The sequence below is a fragment of the Trichogramma pretiosum genome, unplaced genomic scaffold, assembly GCF_000599845.2.
Source record: "Trichogramma pretiosum strain Unisexual culture from Peru unplaced genomic scaffold, Tpre_2.0 scaffold16, whole genome shotgun sequence".
In the NCBI taxonomy this organism is placed as follows: Eukaryota; Metazoa; Arthropoda; class Insecta; order Hymenoptera; family Trichogrammatidae; genus Trichogramma; species Trichogramma pretiosum.
The window spans coordinates 562,085-579,076 of NW_019641647.1; the positions used below are offsets into that span (position 1 = coordinate 562,085).

Consider the following 16,992-nt stretch of genomic DNA (forward strand, 5'->3'; position numbering starts at 1 on the left):
CGAAAGTTCAATTATGCAACTCGGTTTCCCGGCAAATTTATTAAAATAAAGAAAAAAAAAGAAAGTTGAATAATTTTCTCTGCTAACTAGAAATAGATTAATTTTAATGCGAATAATTTACTGCATGATTCGAGGTGGTAAAGTATCAAATCTATAAATTCTCAACTAACGGTGTAAAGGAGTAGGTTCGAGTCACATCAATAATAAATTTAATTAAATCCGCGGTACGGCCCTAAATTTTATACATCATTAATTATTTCTCAATATATAAAATAACGATAAGAAGGTCGCTTTCGAATCTAAAATTATTAAATCTACTTTGACATCTTTGATCAATCTGAAAAGAGCAGTTGGAAAAAAATGTGAAATCTCTTGCGTTAGACGCGAATCTAATGATGCAGCTTTTACTGGTCTGCAAAAGCATGCGCGACAGTAAATTATGCTAATATCTCTCTCTTTCTTTCTTCCTTTTGAATGCAGACGTAGCAATGCGTGAATAGTATCCCCAACATTTTGTTCGCGCGAGCTTGTGAATATAATATGTTTGAATGTGAGCTTACATTTAAGCAGGTAATGTGCGCCGTGCTCAGACGAAAGGGCGCACGCATGATAATATGTAAACGTATGCCCCTGTCAAAACTTGTCTAGTCACAATGTTGAGCGATTCGTTAAACTGCAGCATTCGCAAACTGCTATATGCTGGTTTATCGCAATATCGTATTATATACTCACACGAGCTTCACGATGGAGCTTGAACGACCTCACAATACACGTTTATATTATAACTTTAAGTTATTATTCCAAGAGGCCAGATAATGTCTATTTAAATCTTAACCGAATCGTACGAGATAGCTGACGTGCAGAGAGCAACACAAATACACGTACGAGCGCGTACTATAGTTTGCGAATATACATAGTTGCGGCTGTATGAATCGCGATGTTTTCGAATCATTATCTGCGCGGCGGTGGCGGTTCGTGCGCTCGAGAGAGGGGAGAACTTACGTAAATGCCACCATACGCCAATTTCTGCAAACTCACCTGCACTGCAACGCATTGCTGTAACAGAGAAGAAAAAGTAAAAATCAAAATTTCTGATAATTTACACTTGGATATTTTTTTTTATCGAGTGCACGTATGCGTGTGCATGTGGATAAATATTCGAGATTGTAAGTAAGCTCATAATGATTATGTAAAATAAACATATACATATGGCGGTGGCGGTGGCGGACGCGATAATTAATGGTGCACGATTGAATGAATGTTTTTGAGAGCGTGCTGAATATATACGCCGCTTAAATAAAATTAAAAATAAAAGGCCCGAGCGATAAAAAAAAAGTTCACGAAAAAAAGCCAACTTTCTGGATATTGAGTTTCGTGATGTAAGCTCCTCGAGACAGCCGTATAAACACGCTACGCGTATAAACCAAAAGAATCATTTGATCTTTATGGTTTCCTTCCTTTTTAATCTCGATTTCGGCTCGATCTCTCGGCTGCGAGCGCGCGCGTATGCGCTCATTACAACGTCGTCGCGCTCGTGGCACTTGTGCCTCGCTCCGACGCGCATTGAAATCTCCGCGCTCGCCTCCTAAGCCATTGAAGAAGCTGAAAAAAGCTCGTGTGCGTGCGGCTACTCTATCATACACAGCTTAAACAGTTGGCGCACGAGTTCAGCGTTGTAAAAAGCCAAAGAATCTCAACGACTCTCTTCTCTCTCCCTCTCTCCAATCTCTTTACACTTTCGTTGCAGTCGAGCTGGCGCAAAAAGTCAACACGCGGCGTGTTAAAAGAATTATAAAAAACGAACGAGAGAAAGATAGAGAGAGAGAGAATTTCAAAGTTTGAGTCTTGTAGGGAGGCTCGAAACGAAAATTGCCAGTGTAATATACACATGCACACACATACATACATGCGTTACACGCGTGTAAGATATAACTTGTACGCGTATAGTCTTTCGCCTATAAGCTCTGCTGCTGCTCACATTCTAGGCTATTCCGCATTCTGTTCTCCCACTTTGGTCACGGCTCGAACACTCTGCCTATGCGGCGCACTGCACTTCGTGTATTATCCGCATGCAGCACGTGGACTTTTACGCTATATACATTTGCGTATGACTCGGTATGCATATACCGACACACGCATATTCTCGACTGTTTGTGTCAATGTGTGCGCGTGTATATATATCCTGTACGTTTAAACAAGCGAAGCGCGACGCACAAGAAAGAGAGAGAGAGACTCGAACTAAGCTGCATAAAGCAGCGTTGAAGCTGAAAAGTTGCTCTCTTAAGTATAATGTGCAGTATGTGTTGCACTTGCAAACGTGTTCTCGAGCTGCTGCAGCTTGTCGCACATCTCATGACTGCGATTCATCGAGCACCAACTCGCGATTTCGTTCGAGCTCCGGTCAAAAAGCACACACTTTTTCAACGAGAAAATCGATTGGACTCTTTCTATTGGATATAGAGAGGCTAATCACGAGTGGCTGCTATATATAGATACTTTTTGCTCCGCAGCAACGAGCGTACAGACTTAATAGTCGCGGACCTACTGCACATACACATATGGCTCGGATCGTTTTATCAAACGTATTATCGTGATTTCAGATCTATCGGGAATGCAAGGCAAAACTTGGCAGCTCTAGCTATATAGCGTACGTGTGTATACACAGAGAGCCGCTACTGCTGCTGCTACTGCTGTCAGACTAATACTTGATAATTATATTTCGAATGAAAAATACATATCATGTCTTGCGTTATTATACTCGCGATCGAGAGCCAGGCTCGCTGCAGCCGACTATAACATAAAATCAAATCGTGCCAATTACACGTTTTTAAACGTGGCGCGCGCGGGAAAAAATCGATGCATTAATAGGATGGAATGAGCCTTTTTTTCCTGGCCGCGCGCGTGTGTCCAGGCATGTGCACGCGCAAATAGCGATAAACGATCGTAATAAATTATCAACGCTGTCGGCCGATCGTTCATCCGCGAGAAAAAGAGAGAGAGAGAGTAAGAGCTGTGAAACTACCATTTGTTACTGAATAGCTGCTGCAATTGCATGAAAAAAAGCGTCAAGATTGATTGTTTAACAATCCAACGTGCAAGTAAATATGTATTTAAGAAACAGCTCGTGGCGCGCTGCTTACCGCCTGCTCGAAGCTAGCCGTTGGAAATCGCCAATTACGTATTTGAGAAACCGATCGAGCCGCTGAGCTGACGCTACTGCTGCTGTATTTATCAATAATATCGTTCCGATTGGCGAGCCCGAGCCTGCAGTAATCACACGGTATTTAGAGTGCTTTGCATTTTAAGCGGCCTTTCCTATCGTAAATCCTAATCGTGGGTATAGACGCTCGGAAAAAGCGAGCGCCGAAACTTCATAAAGAAAGAGAGAGAAAGAGAGATGGCATGTTGCAATGCGCGTCTTTTTCGACAGTGATCCAAGAACTCACGGGAAAAATACACAACGAATTGTAATAGAAAGAGAGGGAAAGAGAGAGAGGGTGTCTTATCAACGATAAGATTTGCAGAGGCAACGCCACGTTATACTTTATATTGCAATTTACTTCATGGCGAATACGTCAAGACGTATAATCGACGCAAGAAAGAACAACAAACGAAGCTGCTCGACGCAACGATATTGCGCGCATACCACGCGTATGGACGATTAATAATTTCCAATCGAAAAGTCATTGTGGCCTAGGACGACTATATTTACGAGCCGTGTACGCGCGTATAACGATATCAAAAAATGCGGTTGTGAAAATAGCAATGCAACAACATACACTCGGGCTCACCGCTAGAAGTTCGTCGAGCTCGAGTTAAGATGCCCGTATACACAGTCGGCGTATGCGTTCAACACTCGATGCACATGAGTCAGATTTATTTACCTTTCGCGTGTTTATTGAGTCAATATGATAATACGATTATTCGCGCGCGGCTCCAGCGCCGCGCCGTAGATATGTGCAGCATTTTAACTCGTGGTCATATTTTTTTTGTCCTTTTTTTCTTACGCGCTCTACGTTGGTTGCGCGTGCGCGCGTTCATCCGAGTTTGATTCGGATCGAGTCCAGTCTCCAGTTTTTTTTTGTTAATATGCAAGCAGTGAATACTAACTGGTCTTTTTATCATTGTAATTTTTAATGCAAAGACTTTGTTGGTCAAGTGGCGCGTAACGCCGCTTATACGATTTTTAGAAAGTTTTCCTCGATGAGTATATAGACTAATTGCGCTCTCTTATAGTATATAATATTTACGATTGGGAATCGATCGAGAGGCGAATTCGTGAAATACTTCCGCATTCGATGCGTGGATCTGTGAAAAATTGTGCCTCGTTGTTAAGTGTTCTCTCGTAACTCGAGAGTCAGTTTAATGTTGCCGAAAATCGATGCACCAATTGACAAATCGATTCCTTGGCACATTTTAATCGGCATCATGGGAAACAGAAAAACACGATATCGAGATAGCCAGCGAGGAGAAATATTGCATCGCCTCGGCAACACAAGTATCACTCAGAGCTACGATTATGATGTATAAAAATATCGAGCGCAAAAGAGATAGATCGAGACGAAAGAATCAGGCGAACGAGTACGGCTGCATGCAAATAAGCGAGCTCGATTAACATCGTCGTCGTTTGCTGCTGCTCGAGTTTTTTTCCCTGCCATACGGTAGTCACCGCACAAGTGCAAAAGCTCGTCGCTCGGAGATCCGAGCGATCTCCGTGCTATGTAACGTTTCAATTATATAATCCATCAAAGCGCGCAGGTTATACTATACTTTGAAGCGCTCGGCACGATACACGCACACAACAGCACGCACATGCACTCGGTCATAGGTACAGTAAAGTGCCGACTAAGACGTTTGCTTTGCAGTTGCGGGCAAAAAGAAATAATCTATCGCACGAAAGAATGCGCGTGTGATTTTCAGCGCATCGTGAGTCAGTCCTGTCGCTCTCTTCTCGCTTACCAAGTCGTGCACATACGTTAAAAGTATTACAATATCTCGTCGTGTTTTGTCCCGCGTGCAAGAGGCGGCTATAGCACACACGCGCATTTTATTTACTTACGGACGCGCGCTTGCGCTCGCATATACAACCCGGACTATAATCTCTTCATTACTCACGTCTTTTATTATTCTACCTACGTGTATATAAGCAAGTTGCATGCATACACGAGCTCGCGAGCGCATACATTTATAGTCGATTTTTTTTAAGCCCCGTAATAATATATGTATAATATGTGCTATACGCTTTGCGCGCGCTCGGCGATAGAAAATGCGTCACAGTCTAAATAGCGCGGTTCGCGCGGCTGAGTCGCGACTAAGCCACAAGTCGTCGCTATTGTAATTACGTGTTATAATGTCTCGCTCGTAATTAAATTGCATCGGCGCAGGCAATCGCGACTATGTAGCGCGAGAATCGCGACTATGTGCCTATACTATATATAGCCGGCGAGCGCATGCAGATTTTACGGACACGTACGCCATGCGAGCGAGATTTATGGATCGACTGACGTTTGCATTTCGACGCGCTTATTATACTTTAAATCTACGTAAAAACACGTAAATCTTTTTTTGCTTTCGATTGGACGCGGAGTGCGTACGTCGTAAGTTTTTTGTTCGTAAAAAAAAACTTGAAAATCGCTTAAAGAGTTCGTTTAACTTTGCAAGAAGGATGCATATCGAACGTCCAAAGCTTTCAATAGAATTAGAAAAATGTCGAGATTTTAAAAACCACGCAGATTCAGCTCCAAAGGTTTTGCGAATTATGTCTCTCGCGTTACAGCCAGATGCAATGTAATATGCATTATGTACATGACGCGCGTACTCCTACTCTCGAGTTTACCTATAACCTATATACGCACATTACATAGCTTGAGCGATGCAATAAAAACATTTCTTTAGATAGGTACATGCATCTGAGGTAAAATAGTTCAAACGAGCGAAATTATTGATGTATAACTCATCGTTATGAAAAAGCATTTTATATCAGAACTGAGCTTTTTACTACAATCTCTCGTCGGAGCTTTGACACATTAATGAGAACCGCAAGTTCATTTACTCTCGAAAACAAAGTTCTTGTTCTTTTAATATCAAAAAAAAAATAAAATAAAAAGTGAACATGTGCCTCGAAGAAACGATATTAATTCTCAAACTAGACCCTAAATCGATTAATTGATTGGGAAAAAGTGACAATCAAATGATCGCTCTGGCTTTCGGACGGTATAGTACAGCTGCGCTTTGGTACATGTTCAAACGTCGACCTTGGAATTAGTCGGTGTAGACACATACACACGGAGGCACGCATATACGCAGAGCTAGTCGTTGGTTGCAGTTACGCGCGCTCGCGCATATATAGTAAAGCGATACAGAGGTGCACTCGGCGTGTCTGTTGCATGTACACTGGTATTAGTGGCCAAGCTCTGGGCTCTGGATCAGCAGTAGCATGAATATATACACGGGCCGCTCTGCACTCTTGACTCTCCGAGTTGAGCAACTTTCGCTCGTACTCGTTTGTGCATGGGCATATACCTCCCGCGCTCTCGCAGGCTATTGGCGAGAAGTCTAGTCTGCAGCGTGGCCGCGACTTGTCTTTGTCACACCGGCTACATAGTTCACGCGACACACATTATAACCTTGACACATGCCTACATACAATTCGATCGCCATTCAGCAGCGGCTCAATATCGAGCCACTGGACAGAAACAAGTTACCGTTGGTCCGTTCCTTCGTTTCGTATCGCACGCGGCCAGATATTATTACGATATATATATTTGCGCGCATAAAGAGCCAGTAGTCCGCGATCATTGGAAACAAAACTCACAAGTAGGATAGGATGCGTACACAGGAGGCTGCGGTAGCGGATCTCTTTGGGGCCGAGCGGCATCCAACGTAATAATACTCATCGGACTCTCCGGAGAGTCTTGGAGGAATCATCGCCTCGGCAACTCGAGTGCATGGTATATACGTGTATGTGCACCGGGGACGGCGCAACAGACAAGTACGGAGACTAAGACGGCGGCGGCGGCAGCCGAGTACAAAACTTTCCCACACTGGTGTACGGCTCGGCTAACTACAAATGTGTGCGCAGAGTCCGTATGTGTTGCCGGCTCGCGAGATGTGCCAATAATCCACAGTCCTATACTGCTAGTAGCTATATAGCTCAGCGAAACATAGTTTAAGCCGCGAGAGATATAATATATGTTTGTAATAGAAAAGCATACAGATATATTGGAAGGTCTTTTTTGCCGTTTCTCGCGCACTGTGCGCACGCACGACGATCAACGGCGAGTCGAGTGCGTGGAAGACGCAAGACGAGCGTCATTTTTTGCGCGAGCAAAGTCAATCTATCGTGTAATTCGTCGGATATGCCAAGTTCGCGACTGACTGGAAGGAGCTTAAATCCGCGCGTGAAAACAGGTGGCAGGCCTCGTTGCCGTTCTCGGCTCTCTTTCTTTTTTCTCTCTCTCTCTTTTACGTTCGCAACGCCTAGATATGCATGAGAAATAGATAAGTAGCCGGTGCTCTAGGCCAGCTCGATCGCTACGTATAGGCTAGATAAATCGTACGAGCATGTGTGTATAAATCTTCGTTATATTGGCGAATAGCGATGCGAGCGGATCGCTCGAGCAAAAGATCGAGAGAGAAACGCGTTACGTGATCGCGACGCGTGTTTGATCATTTTTTAAGCCTCGTATCGTAACGCGCACACACACACACATACACGCGTACACGAGATATACACTTTACGAGTGCGGACTAATGTATCCGAAGCTCGTGTATACGCGCGATGAAACATAGCGATCGGCTTAATTTCTGCTGCATATACAGGCGCGTTGATTAAAAGCGCGGCAAACTTTATTATGTAGGTTAAAAGAAAAGAGACGCACTGCATCGAGTCGCTATCGAGATAGCTGCGTACGTAATCCTATTCCGCTGATTATGTTGGCCGCGTGCATATGTATCGTGGATTGATCGTCGCAACGACTCGAAGGGACCCGCCGCTGCCGTCATCCGTTTTCCTGCACGGTATTCGGTCATCGCTATTATTTCTGCAACGCGAGTTACAACGCATATTTATGTACACACATCTCTCGAGCTGCAGTCGAGTACTCGAAAAGTAGCGATTACAAGCTTGCGACGCTTGCTAAACTCGCTGCGACTCTCTGCAAGCACGTTGAGCATAAAAGCGAATACGTAGTATATAGCTGCTGAACACACAAGCATTATCAACTCGGCCGTAAATTCACGTCTTAATAATCTCTCTCGGTACTGCTGCATGGCTAGCTATATAGCCGTATCGCAAGCATGAGCCGCGCGACTGCGATGTGCACAGCTCGTTCAAAGGTAAAAGTTTGCTCGCGCGCCGATACATAATGGCAATATACACCTTTCCCAATTGCGCAAGCCGTGCGCGATCCTTGGGACCCCCTCGGCCCGGAGTGCATCGAGAGAGGCTGTCTCGCCACGCTGCGCGGATTATCCTGCGGACAACTCGTGTATATTATAGCACGCAGGACTTGTATCTCGCTGCGAGAAATTGGCGAATCGAGCTTGATCTATCGTTATTATTAGCTCGAGCGAGCGCAACGCCGCATAACGCACCAGCTCGCATGCGGCTGCGCGTGTGCGTGCAGCCATTAGGCTATACATAACGTATAGCGAGTGTCAAGTATAAAAAATGCGCCAGCAAGCCTCGAGAAAGAGAAAAAGACAGAAACAGGCAGCCGATCGACGCGAAGGCCAACGCCCACTCGACCGACTCGACTCGACTTATCGATTCGCGCGCGCAGCTACCGTCGAGCCTATTATATAGCGTATTACATATTATATATAGCCAGCAGCAGCTCCGGAGCTCCGGAGCTTTCTCAAAAGACGCTCGCTAACTGCTTCTGTATCGAACGTGCGATACGTTGCTCGATACGTATTAGCTGCTCATCGGCTTCTGCGCGGCTCTTGCACCGCCGAGCTGCAACACCAGCGATCGGCTCGCTGTGAGCCACTGTTTTTGCCTATTTTGCCTATAATCAGTAATTACCGATCGTTGACCGGCGCGGATTTTTTGACGCATTCGATCGGGCGCAAACTATCGTAACTTCTCTGTTTGAACTCGTGAAATTTATACCTTTTGTTGCGGTGTTTACAATTGCCGCAATGCCCAATAAACTGCATTAATATATACAACCCAATTCTTTGCGATCTAAGATAATACCTATATATTATAATAACAATGGTAATGTGTGCTTGTGTACGCTCGCGCTATGTGCTCGATAAAAAAGATATATACTCGTGTGACATTGAGTTTTTATAGAGAGTCGAACTCTGTAAAGCTTATATGGATCGTTGGAACTTTTTTGTTGTTTACGCCTGGATTATGGCATTGTGTCGCCTTATCGTATGGCATATATGTAGTTATATTAAGGTATATAACAAGCGCGAATCGGGCCAATAATCTTTTGGATATACCGCGTGCGAAAAAAAATCGAAAACAGACAGAAAGACGCAGTCGGATCTTGAAGTACATCACGTTCCGCACAAGTATAAGAGTCTTATAACACGGCTCATAGCGGTGCAAAGTTTGCGCAAGATTTCGATCGATCGCTTAACTTTTTTCCGCGGCTACGTACGTATATATGTAATATATATATATGACAGATAATAATTACTCATAGATCTCGAGTCGATTCTCATCGTACATGTACAGTGGCTGCGTCTCGTATCGGATGTATACATCAAAAACATACATACGCATATATCGTATATCGACTTATCTCGATCCGGCATCGAAGTAACAGCAGCAGCAGCAACAGTTGATCGAATTGCTCGGACCACGTGTGTACTTGGTATACGTATAATAAATCGTCGTGTCTTTAAGATAGTTTGACAAAATAGATCAGCGTTAAAGCGTGAACTGGCCTGTGTTATAAGTACAGATTTGGCAGCTGCTGTTTTGACTGCTTCTGCACTGCTTATCGAGCAGCTGCCCAGCTAATGCATATATACCTATATGTGAGCGAACAATACTCGTTAATTACACGCGCGTACGTATATACCTATAAGGTGTTGTTTTTTCCAATGATCGACGATAACGCGCTCCGCTCGTATTGTACGTACACCTATGCTACTTATAGCCAGTGATTTATGAATAAAATTTTCATGCAGGAACCAGTTGGACGTTAAATGCAGTTTCCTTCTCTCTCTCTCTCTCTCTTCTGCGCACCTATATATATATACTGCACGAGAGTCCGAGCCATGCGCGCGCAGTAATAATAGGCGTACTTTCAAGTGTACGCGCGGCTCGCGCAAATTGTCACCAGCCAAATCGTTCCAATACATACCTATAATTATCAATTTAATGACAGACTCGAGCGCTCGAACGAGAGCCGGGAAGGGAGAGAGAAAAAAAGCAGAGAGACGGAGAGACGCATACGAGTCGAGAGCATAGCTCTTATGAGCGAACCACAGAGTGCGACGCGTTAATCTTAATGATTATCGTATTTTTCCGCGCGTATACGCGTGTATTTGCGTTCGGAGTCGTACTGGCGAAAAAGCTCCGAGCCGATTAAGAAAATGTCGCAGGCCGCTCGTGGCGCTTAATCCCGTAATCGCGACTATTTCGAGCCTGCGTCCGTGTCGCAGTTGCGCTCGGACACTTTATCATCGTTTGTATAATGTCTTTTATGTATATCGCATATACACGGAGCCGTTTGCTCTGGCCCGTCAACACTGAAAATCTCCGTAAAGTCGTTAAAGTCGCTCAGCCGCGCGAACGATGGCTCGGATATAAAAGCTAATGCAGGTATAAGTGGAGGCTCGAGCGTAGACGCGCGTGGGCGTGAATCTCGGCAGGCCGCGTGGATTCGACTCACGGATGAATAGGCCAATTGCAGATGGATGCAGAAAGGAGACGAGCGACGTCGAGAGAAGACGGCAGCTCGACTCGGCGCTTATTACGTCTCTTCTGGCGCACATCGCGCACTTCTTTGTCTTTAATGCGTTCTCTCGGTCGAGCAGCTCTTTGTCGATGCTCCGGCTACGACTGCCAGACTCCGATGCAACGTCTAGCACGTATTTATAGAGACTGCAATAGCGAGACCGATAGATTCGAGCGCGGCCGCCGCCTAGAAGAGCGAGCTGCCGTTGCAGCCTGACTGCCTGCTTAGGGCGCTCGGTCACGTTAGAAAGTCTAAGAAAGGCTCCCTCGCTCTGTGTCTGCTGCCTATGCCTGTGTTCCTATACCTGTGTGAGTCTGTACGTGTGTGCAGATCTCTTGGCGAACACGCGTATACCTCTGTATGTGTGTGTGTGTGCGCGCATACATACAGTGCAGATATATATAGATATATGCACAAGCGCATATAGACTCGGCGCTCTTTTATACTCGAGCTGGCAGCAGCCACAGCAGCTCGCAAAGAGCAAGAGAAAGAGAGAAAGAGAGAGAAAGAGATAGCAATCTTGTTTCTTGACCTATATCCGCCTTTGCATCCTTGCGCAATGCTGAGCCGTACGGCGCGAGGCGCTGCTCTGCTACTTGCTATATACTCTCCTCCTTACACCGTAATGCACCTATACGTGCTATATAGGTATACATCGGCTCGTGCAGCCAGAAGAGTGTGAGCAGCAGCACCAACGGAGCAGCAGCAGCACCAACCTCTCTTTACTCTCTTATATTATATACATTAAAGATGTGGAAAGGCGTCTTCGCTTTGCTCTCTCTCTTCCCCGTGCGCGATACAAACACACACACACACACACACATACGCGACGATCGCCAGAGAGAGAGAAAGAGAGAATTAGACGCTGCACATGCAACCGCATGCGAGCTACCCGATATGCGCTATTACTCGCCTTTTTGTTTTTCTCTTCTCTCTCTCTCTCTCTCTCTCTCTCTCTCTCTCTCTCTCTCTCTCTCTTTCGCTATCCTTTTGCATGCCTTTTTTCCACGAGTACTTTTGCCAGCTCCTTCGCCGATCGAGAGTATAGAGTGCATAGCGGGATAGGCTCGAGCCGAGTTGAGCGCAAAGACTCAGATAGATGATACCAAATGCTGTTGCTACTACTGTACTGCAACGATGCGCTCTCTCTGCTTATAGCTAGGGGCTATTATCGCGTGCATCGCCTGCCGCTACACTAGGGCTCCTTTTTCGGTCGTGTTTCGGCTTATATTAAACGCTCTACGCAACTCGACTTCGCATCGTCCTGATCTTTGACTTTTTGTGTTTTGTATCTGGCAAGGGTGTAAGATAGTTGTTTTTTTCACGTTGATGCGCGGTTAATAATGGGGAAAACCGGTAACATTATTAATTCGTCCAATTAATACGTGTAGCAAAAAGCATGTGGAACGAGTAGAATGAAGAAACAGAACGTGAAAACGATCCTCGTACTTGGCTCTCTGATATTCTTAATCATTATCAGATTTAGGATGCGCGCGAGGCCTTTTATTATGTACGATATTATGTTCCGCAGACTCTCGCAAGCTGCAGGACCGTAAAAGCTTACACGCGTTTTGCGCCTCTTTGCATATAAAGGCATAAGCGAGCGGTCAAAAGTCATAATACCATAAAGATAAACGGTAAGAAATACGGTATTACACGCATACGTGTGTACATGCAACGTATAGAAGCGTAACTTGCTTTAAAAAAAATTATCGCTCGCTCGCACTTACAAATTCATAATTTATCAACTTTGCCCGAGCATAAGTGGCCAAAGTCGCAGCAGCAACGGAGCACAGCCGCGAATTTCTCGTATCTACTTACAAGCGCATTAAATAGTCGCGTGCCCGACGAGCTGCCAATGTTATCTATCAAGTTTTTTGCCCCTAGTACTCGCGTTCGATATGTGTATTTACTCTTCCGCCGCTATAAACGCAGTAGTACATATCTACAATATACCTAGATAATATATTTACGTTTTGTGAACTTTAACGGTGTTGAAAATCTCGGGCACGCGCCCAACTCGATTTATAACTATCTAAGCGCGAAAAATAGATGTGCGATGAAACAAAAAAATCGAAGCTCCGCGTACATCGTCGATAGTAGTCCGCGCGCACATATATGTATAATTTTGGAAAAGTTATACACGAGCAAATGTAATAGCTACATCCGTGTGTCTCTGAAAACTAGCTCAAATGCGCACTACGCGAGGCTATATTTACGACACGAGCAAAGACAATGAGAGACAGCTATATTCTTTTTCATTTCGTTTATCTCAAGAGTCGCCAAACGGCGTCGCGGGCCGAAGCGCGAGGCATGAAGTTGTTGTTGGTGCGCGCGTCTCCGGTAATGGTACATCATATACGATAATCTTTCTCTTTCTGCCAGTGGATATAAAGCGACTATGCGCGACTATACGATGCGATCTAAGCGTTATAAATGTGGTTGGTGCAGCTCGGTATAAGCCACACGCGCGCATAATATAGGTATATAGCTCCGCGCGCACGTTATACGCGAGATGTGCCACTACAACACACACATACACAGTACACACACGACTCTATCGTCTAAGAGCCGAGCTACAAAGTCCAACACTAGATTCCGTTGATTCGATTCAGTAGTAACTATAAATTCTGCAATTCCGATCTGTGTGTGTGTATGTGTGTTTGTAGAAGCGGCAACAGCTCTGACGATCGAGTGCTCCTATATGCGTTAAACATCGTGTCGAGTAAATCTTTGGTAAAAAGTGCGCGCGTCGATTACGATCTATAGTATATTACGTGACAAGGGACGAAAGTCGAACTTCCGTCCCTGCGAGGTTATGCACCCGAGGCGAAGCCGAGGGTGCAAGCTCGCAGAGACAGGCGTTTGACTTTTGTCCCGAGTCGCGTATACGATTTTTCTTTATCCCCGCTCGAAAGTACGTTTGCTTAACATAGTTAAGAAATATTTTATTAAAAAAAATTGTATCCATGAATTTACGCTTACATGGCAAAGCCCGCCGACATTTGCGGCCCGAGCGCAGCGAGGGCTGCTGGTCGACGGCGGGCTTTGCAACAAATATCATCAATAATAATGTTTATTAGTACATAACTAATATTATTAATAAACAATTGTAAATCATAGATAACTATGGCGTTAATAAAATACAAACGATCCCGTAAAGTATAAGCATGAATTAGTACCATATCAATTAAGTAATTCACTCAATCTGAGGTAGACAAGTAGAAACTTGAGTGACCTAGAATAACGTTTGAAGTTGAAAGAATTTTTCAAAATATATTATAAAAATTAACATATTTTGACTGTCTTTGTTCTCTTAGATCTCATTTTTTATTGCAACTACCATCTTTAACGATTTAAATTTCGGATTGGAATTGAATGTAATGAAATGTGTACGTCAAATTATGGCTATTCAATTTTGATACTTCATAGAATTGTTAGTCTTTTAATATTTATTCAATTTGGCATATGTACGTCATAAACAAAGTGAATATAATTCATCTATTGCATAGTCGAAACCAAACGATAATTGAAATGTAGGTTGCCGTAGTCATGGAGATAATAACTTTCGCGCGATATTGACGGGGAGCAAAAGTATTACTTTCGTCCCCGAATTCGAAGATGAAAGTACGTACTTTCGAGCATGGGATGAAGAAAATATATTTTCCTACATTTATATAGACGCGTTGAGCCGCGCTTCTGTGACTCGATGCGAGTTGCATTACAAGTCGAGATTTTACGCGAAATGCATCGATCCTCCGATCTGCGAGCTTTTGTGCTCGGTCGCGAGAGAGAGAGAGAGAGAGAGAGAGAGCAGAGAAAAGCGCGCCAACACAATGGGACCGTATCGTAGACGCGATTGCGCGAGTACGAGAAAATTATCACTCGACGTGCACGTTCAACTATTTGGTCTTTACACCCCTGTAGTTGCGTATACAGCTCACTCGCGTGCGCGTAGTCTAGCTATTCGTTACGTACGTCTATAGCTGTTTTTTTACACCTATATAGGCGTGCGCGAGTATCCAAGTGGAGGCGAGCAACAAAAGTATACATGCCGCGCACATTGACCATTCGGCAAGGAGATCTCGTCGGTATATTGGCCGTCGCACGCACGAGTACTATAATTTTCTAATTTTCTCGCCAAGCTCGCGTCGAGAGTCCGTTAATTTTTTCTTTGCGTTTCGACTCGCTCGTACGTATGCATTGCGTTTTCCATATATACGAGTCCGAAACGTAAGTATATGGGCACGAAAGGCGATACGTGCGCCAGCGTACACAAAGCTGCTCGACGCACTGCACTGGACGTAGGATAGCGCAGCAGCGTGTGTATATAACGCGCACAAGAGCAGCCGATGCCTGCGCACAGCTTCGGAGAGCTCGGGCGCGCACACACCACCGCGATTAGGTCATCCTAGCGGTATAACTCCACTGGCGGTGTGTGTGTAGCATCGCAGCTCGGCGCACTAGGCGCGCGCGTACACCTATGCCCGATACACTTGGTGAATAGTCCACAGCTATATACATATGCACGTACAGGAGTCGATTCTTCGGCCCGCTGTATAACGTGTAGTACTGCACTGTACGTATCAAATTGAGCGCGTACAGCGACGCCTAGTATAAGACCGCCGAATCGTTATGCATGCCCGACATTTTTCAGCTCGACCAAAAGCGCGACTATTTGCAGCTGACAAGCTGTGTAAGCTATACGGTGTACACACGCTCTGCAGCACGTTACAGCTTCTCGGTCTGCCTAGAGAACGAGATAAATCATCTCATGGATTGGATCGAGCAAGCCCGTGACTAAATTATATTATTTATTAGCGCGCGTATGCGCGAAAGCTCTTATCGCTGCACACATATTGTATAAGTGCAGTATACATAAATACCCTGCATGACTTTACGTGCTTATTTATAATTTTTCTCTCTCTCTTTCTCGGCTTTCTATCTTGCAAAGGGATGCACTTTCACGAAAGCGATCGGATTGCGCGCCGAGTAGAAAAATCTTAATGAACTTTGTGGATATTTTGAATCATTACCCTAGCCACCTTCCCCTCGTACTCGAGACAAAATGTAAATTTACACGCTTACGGTAGTAAAGCACGGCTAGCGTTAGATTTATACTATTAGTAGGGATTTGCCAGGGATTAATGCTCATGAGCTGGCTTCATTATTGATACACTGCAATATTGCACGTGAATCGGATCGGTTCATTCAGCTTCGCGGTGGCGGCCTAGGTGCATTTGAAATCCCCCGCAAATGACGCTCCGCTAGGCTATATATATAATTGCGATGACGGTATTAGGGAGAATGGCTCTTATAGGTGCATCCGTAAGAGCATTTTATACGCATGACCTCTTGGCTTATGCTGCGCCATTCGAGCTCGAATTGCCAGCCTACGGAATCAATCATTGAAGTTGGTAATACACGGCAATTTAATGGCCTAATCGATGGATAATTGTTATACATAAATAGCCATGCGGCTTAAACAGCAGCCAGAACGAGTCGCAATTTTTATTTATGTACAGCGACGTACGTGCATTACCTATATATAGAGATATACGCGCAGCGGAGAGGCTCATTGGACAAATGACGATTATACTTCCGGCGCGGTATATATACATGTACGCAGGCTGAGACTGCGCGTCGTGCACCGCAGCTTTCTGTTTGTTTAAATTATAATGCGTGCGTCGCGAGAGATGGATGGGTGTGCCGCTGCACTTGGACTGGCCCAGAAAGAACAAAAGTTTCATTAAATACGGCCTAGAATGTCATTTGCAGAAAAGATGATGTTGAAAAATGAGCTTTTATATAGGTCTCTCGTACTACTCCATGATAATTGCACGAGAGTATATTATATAATGTATACAGGTTGCATCGCGAGGCGTTCGATTTATACCGATTGTTGAGCGCAGCTGTAATTAGGCATGAAGTGCATTGTTTTTTTTTTTGCAAATCGCTGCGTATACTTGGCAACAAGGTTCAAGGAAAGATAATTCGAGGCTGCATTTCTATCGGTGTACCTACGGCGAGCGGTAAAAATGGCCAGATGGATTTGCTTAAAGGCGAC

General features: G+C 44.6%; 1 protein-coding gene across 1 annotated transcript in view; it reads right to left on the bottom strand.

The window, feature by feature from the left end:
- Nucleotides 1–16,992, bottom strand: part of LOC106658182 (dendritic arbor reduction protein 1-like) — a 71,938-nt gene that overhangs the window by 40,375 nt on the left and 14,571 nt on the right. Inside the window, exon 3 of the mRNA XM_023459884.1 lies at nt 1,039–1,056. Coding sequence (XP_023315652.1) covers nt 1,039–1,056 — 18 coding nt within the window. The remainder of the gene's footprint in view (nt 1–1,038; nt 1,057–16,992) is intronic.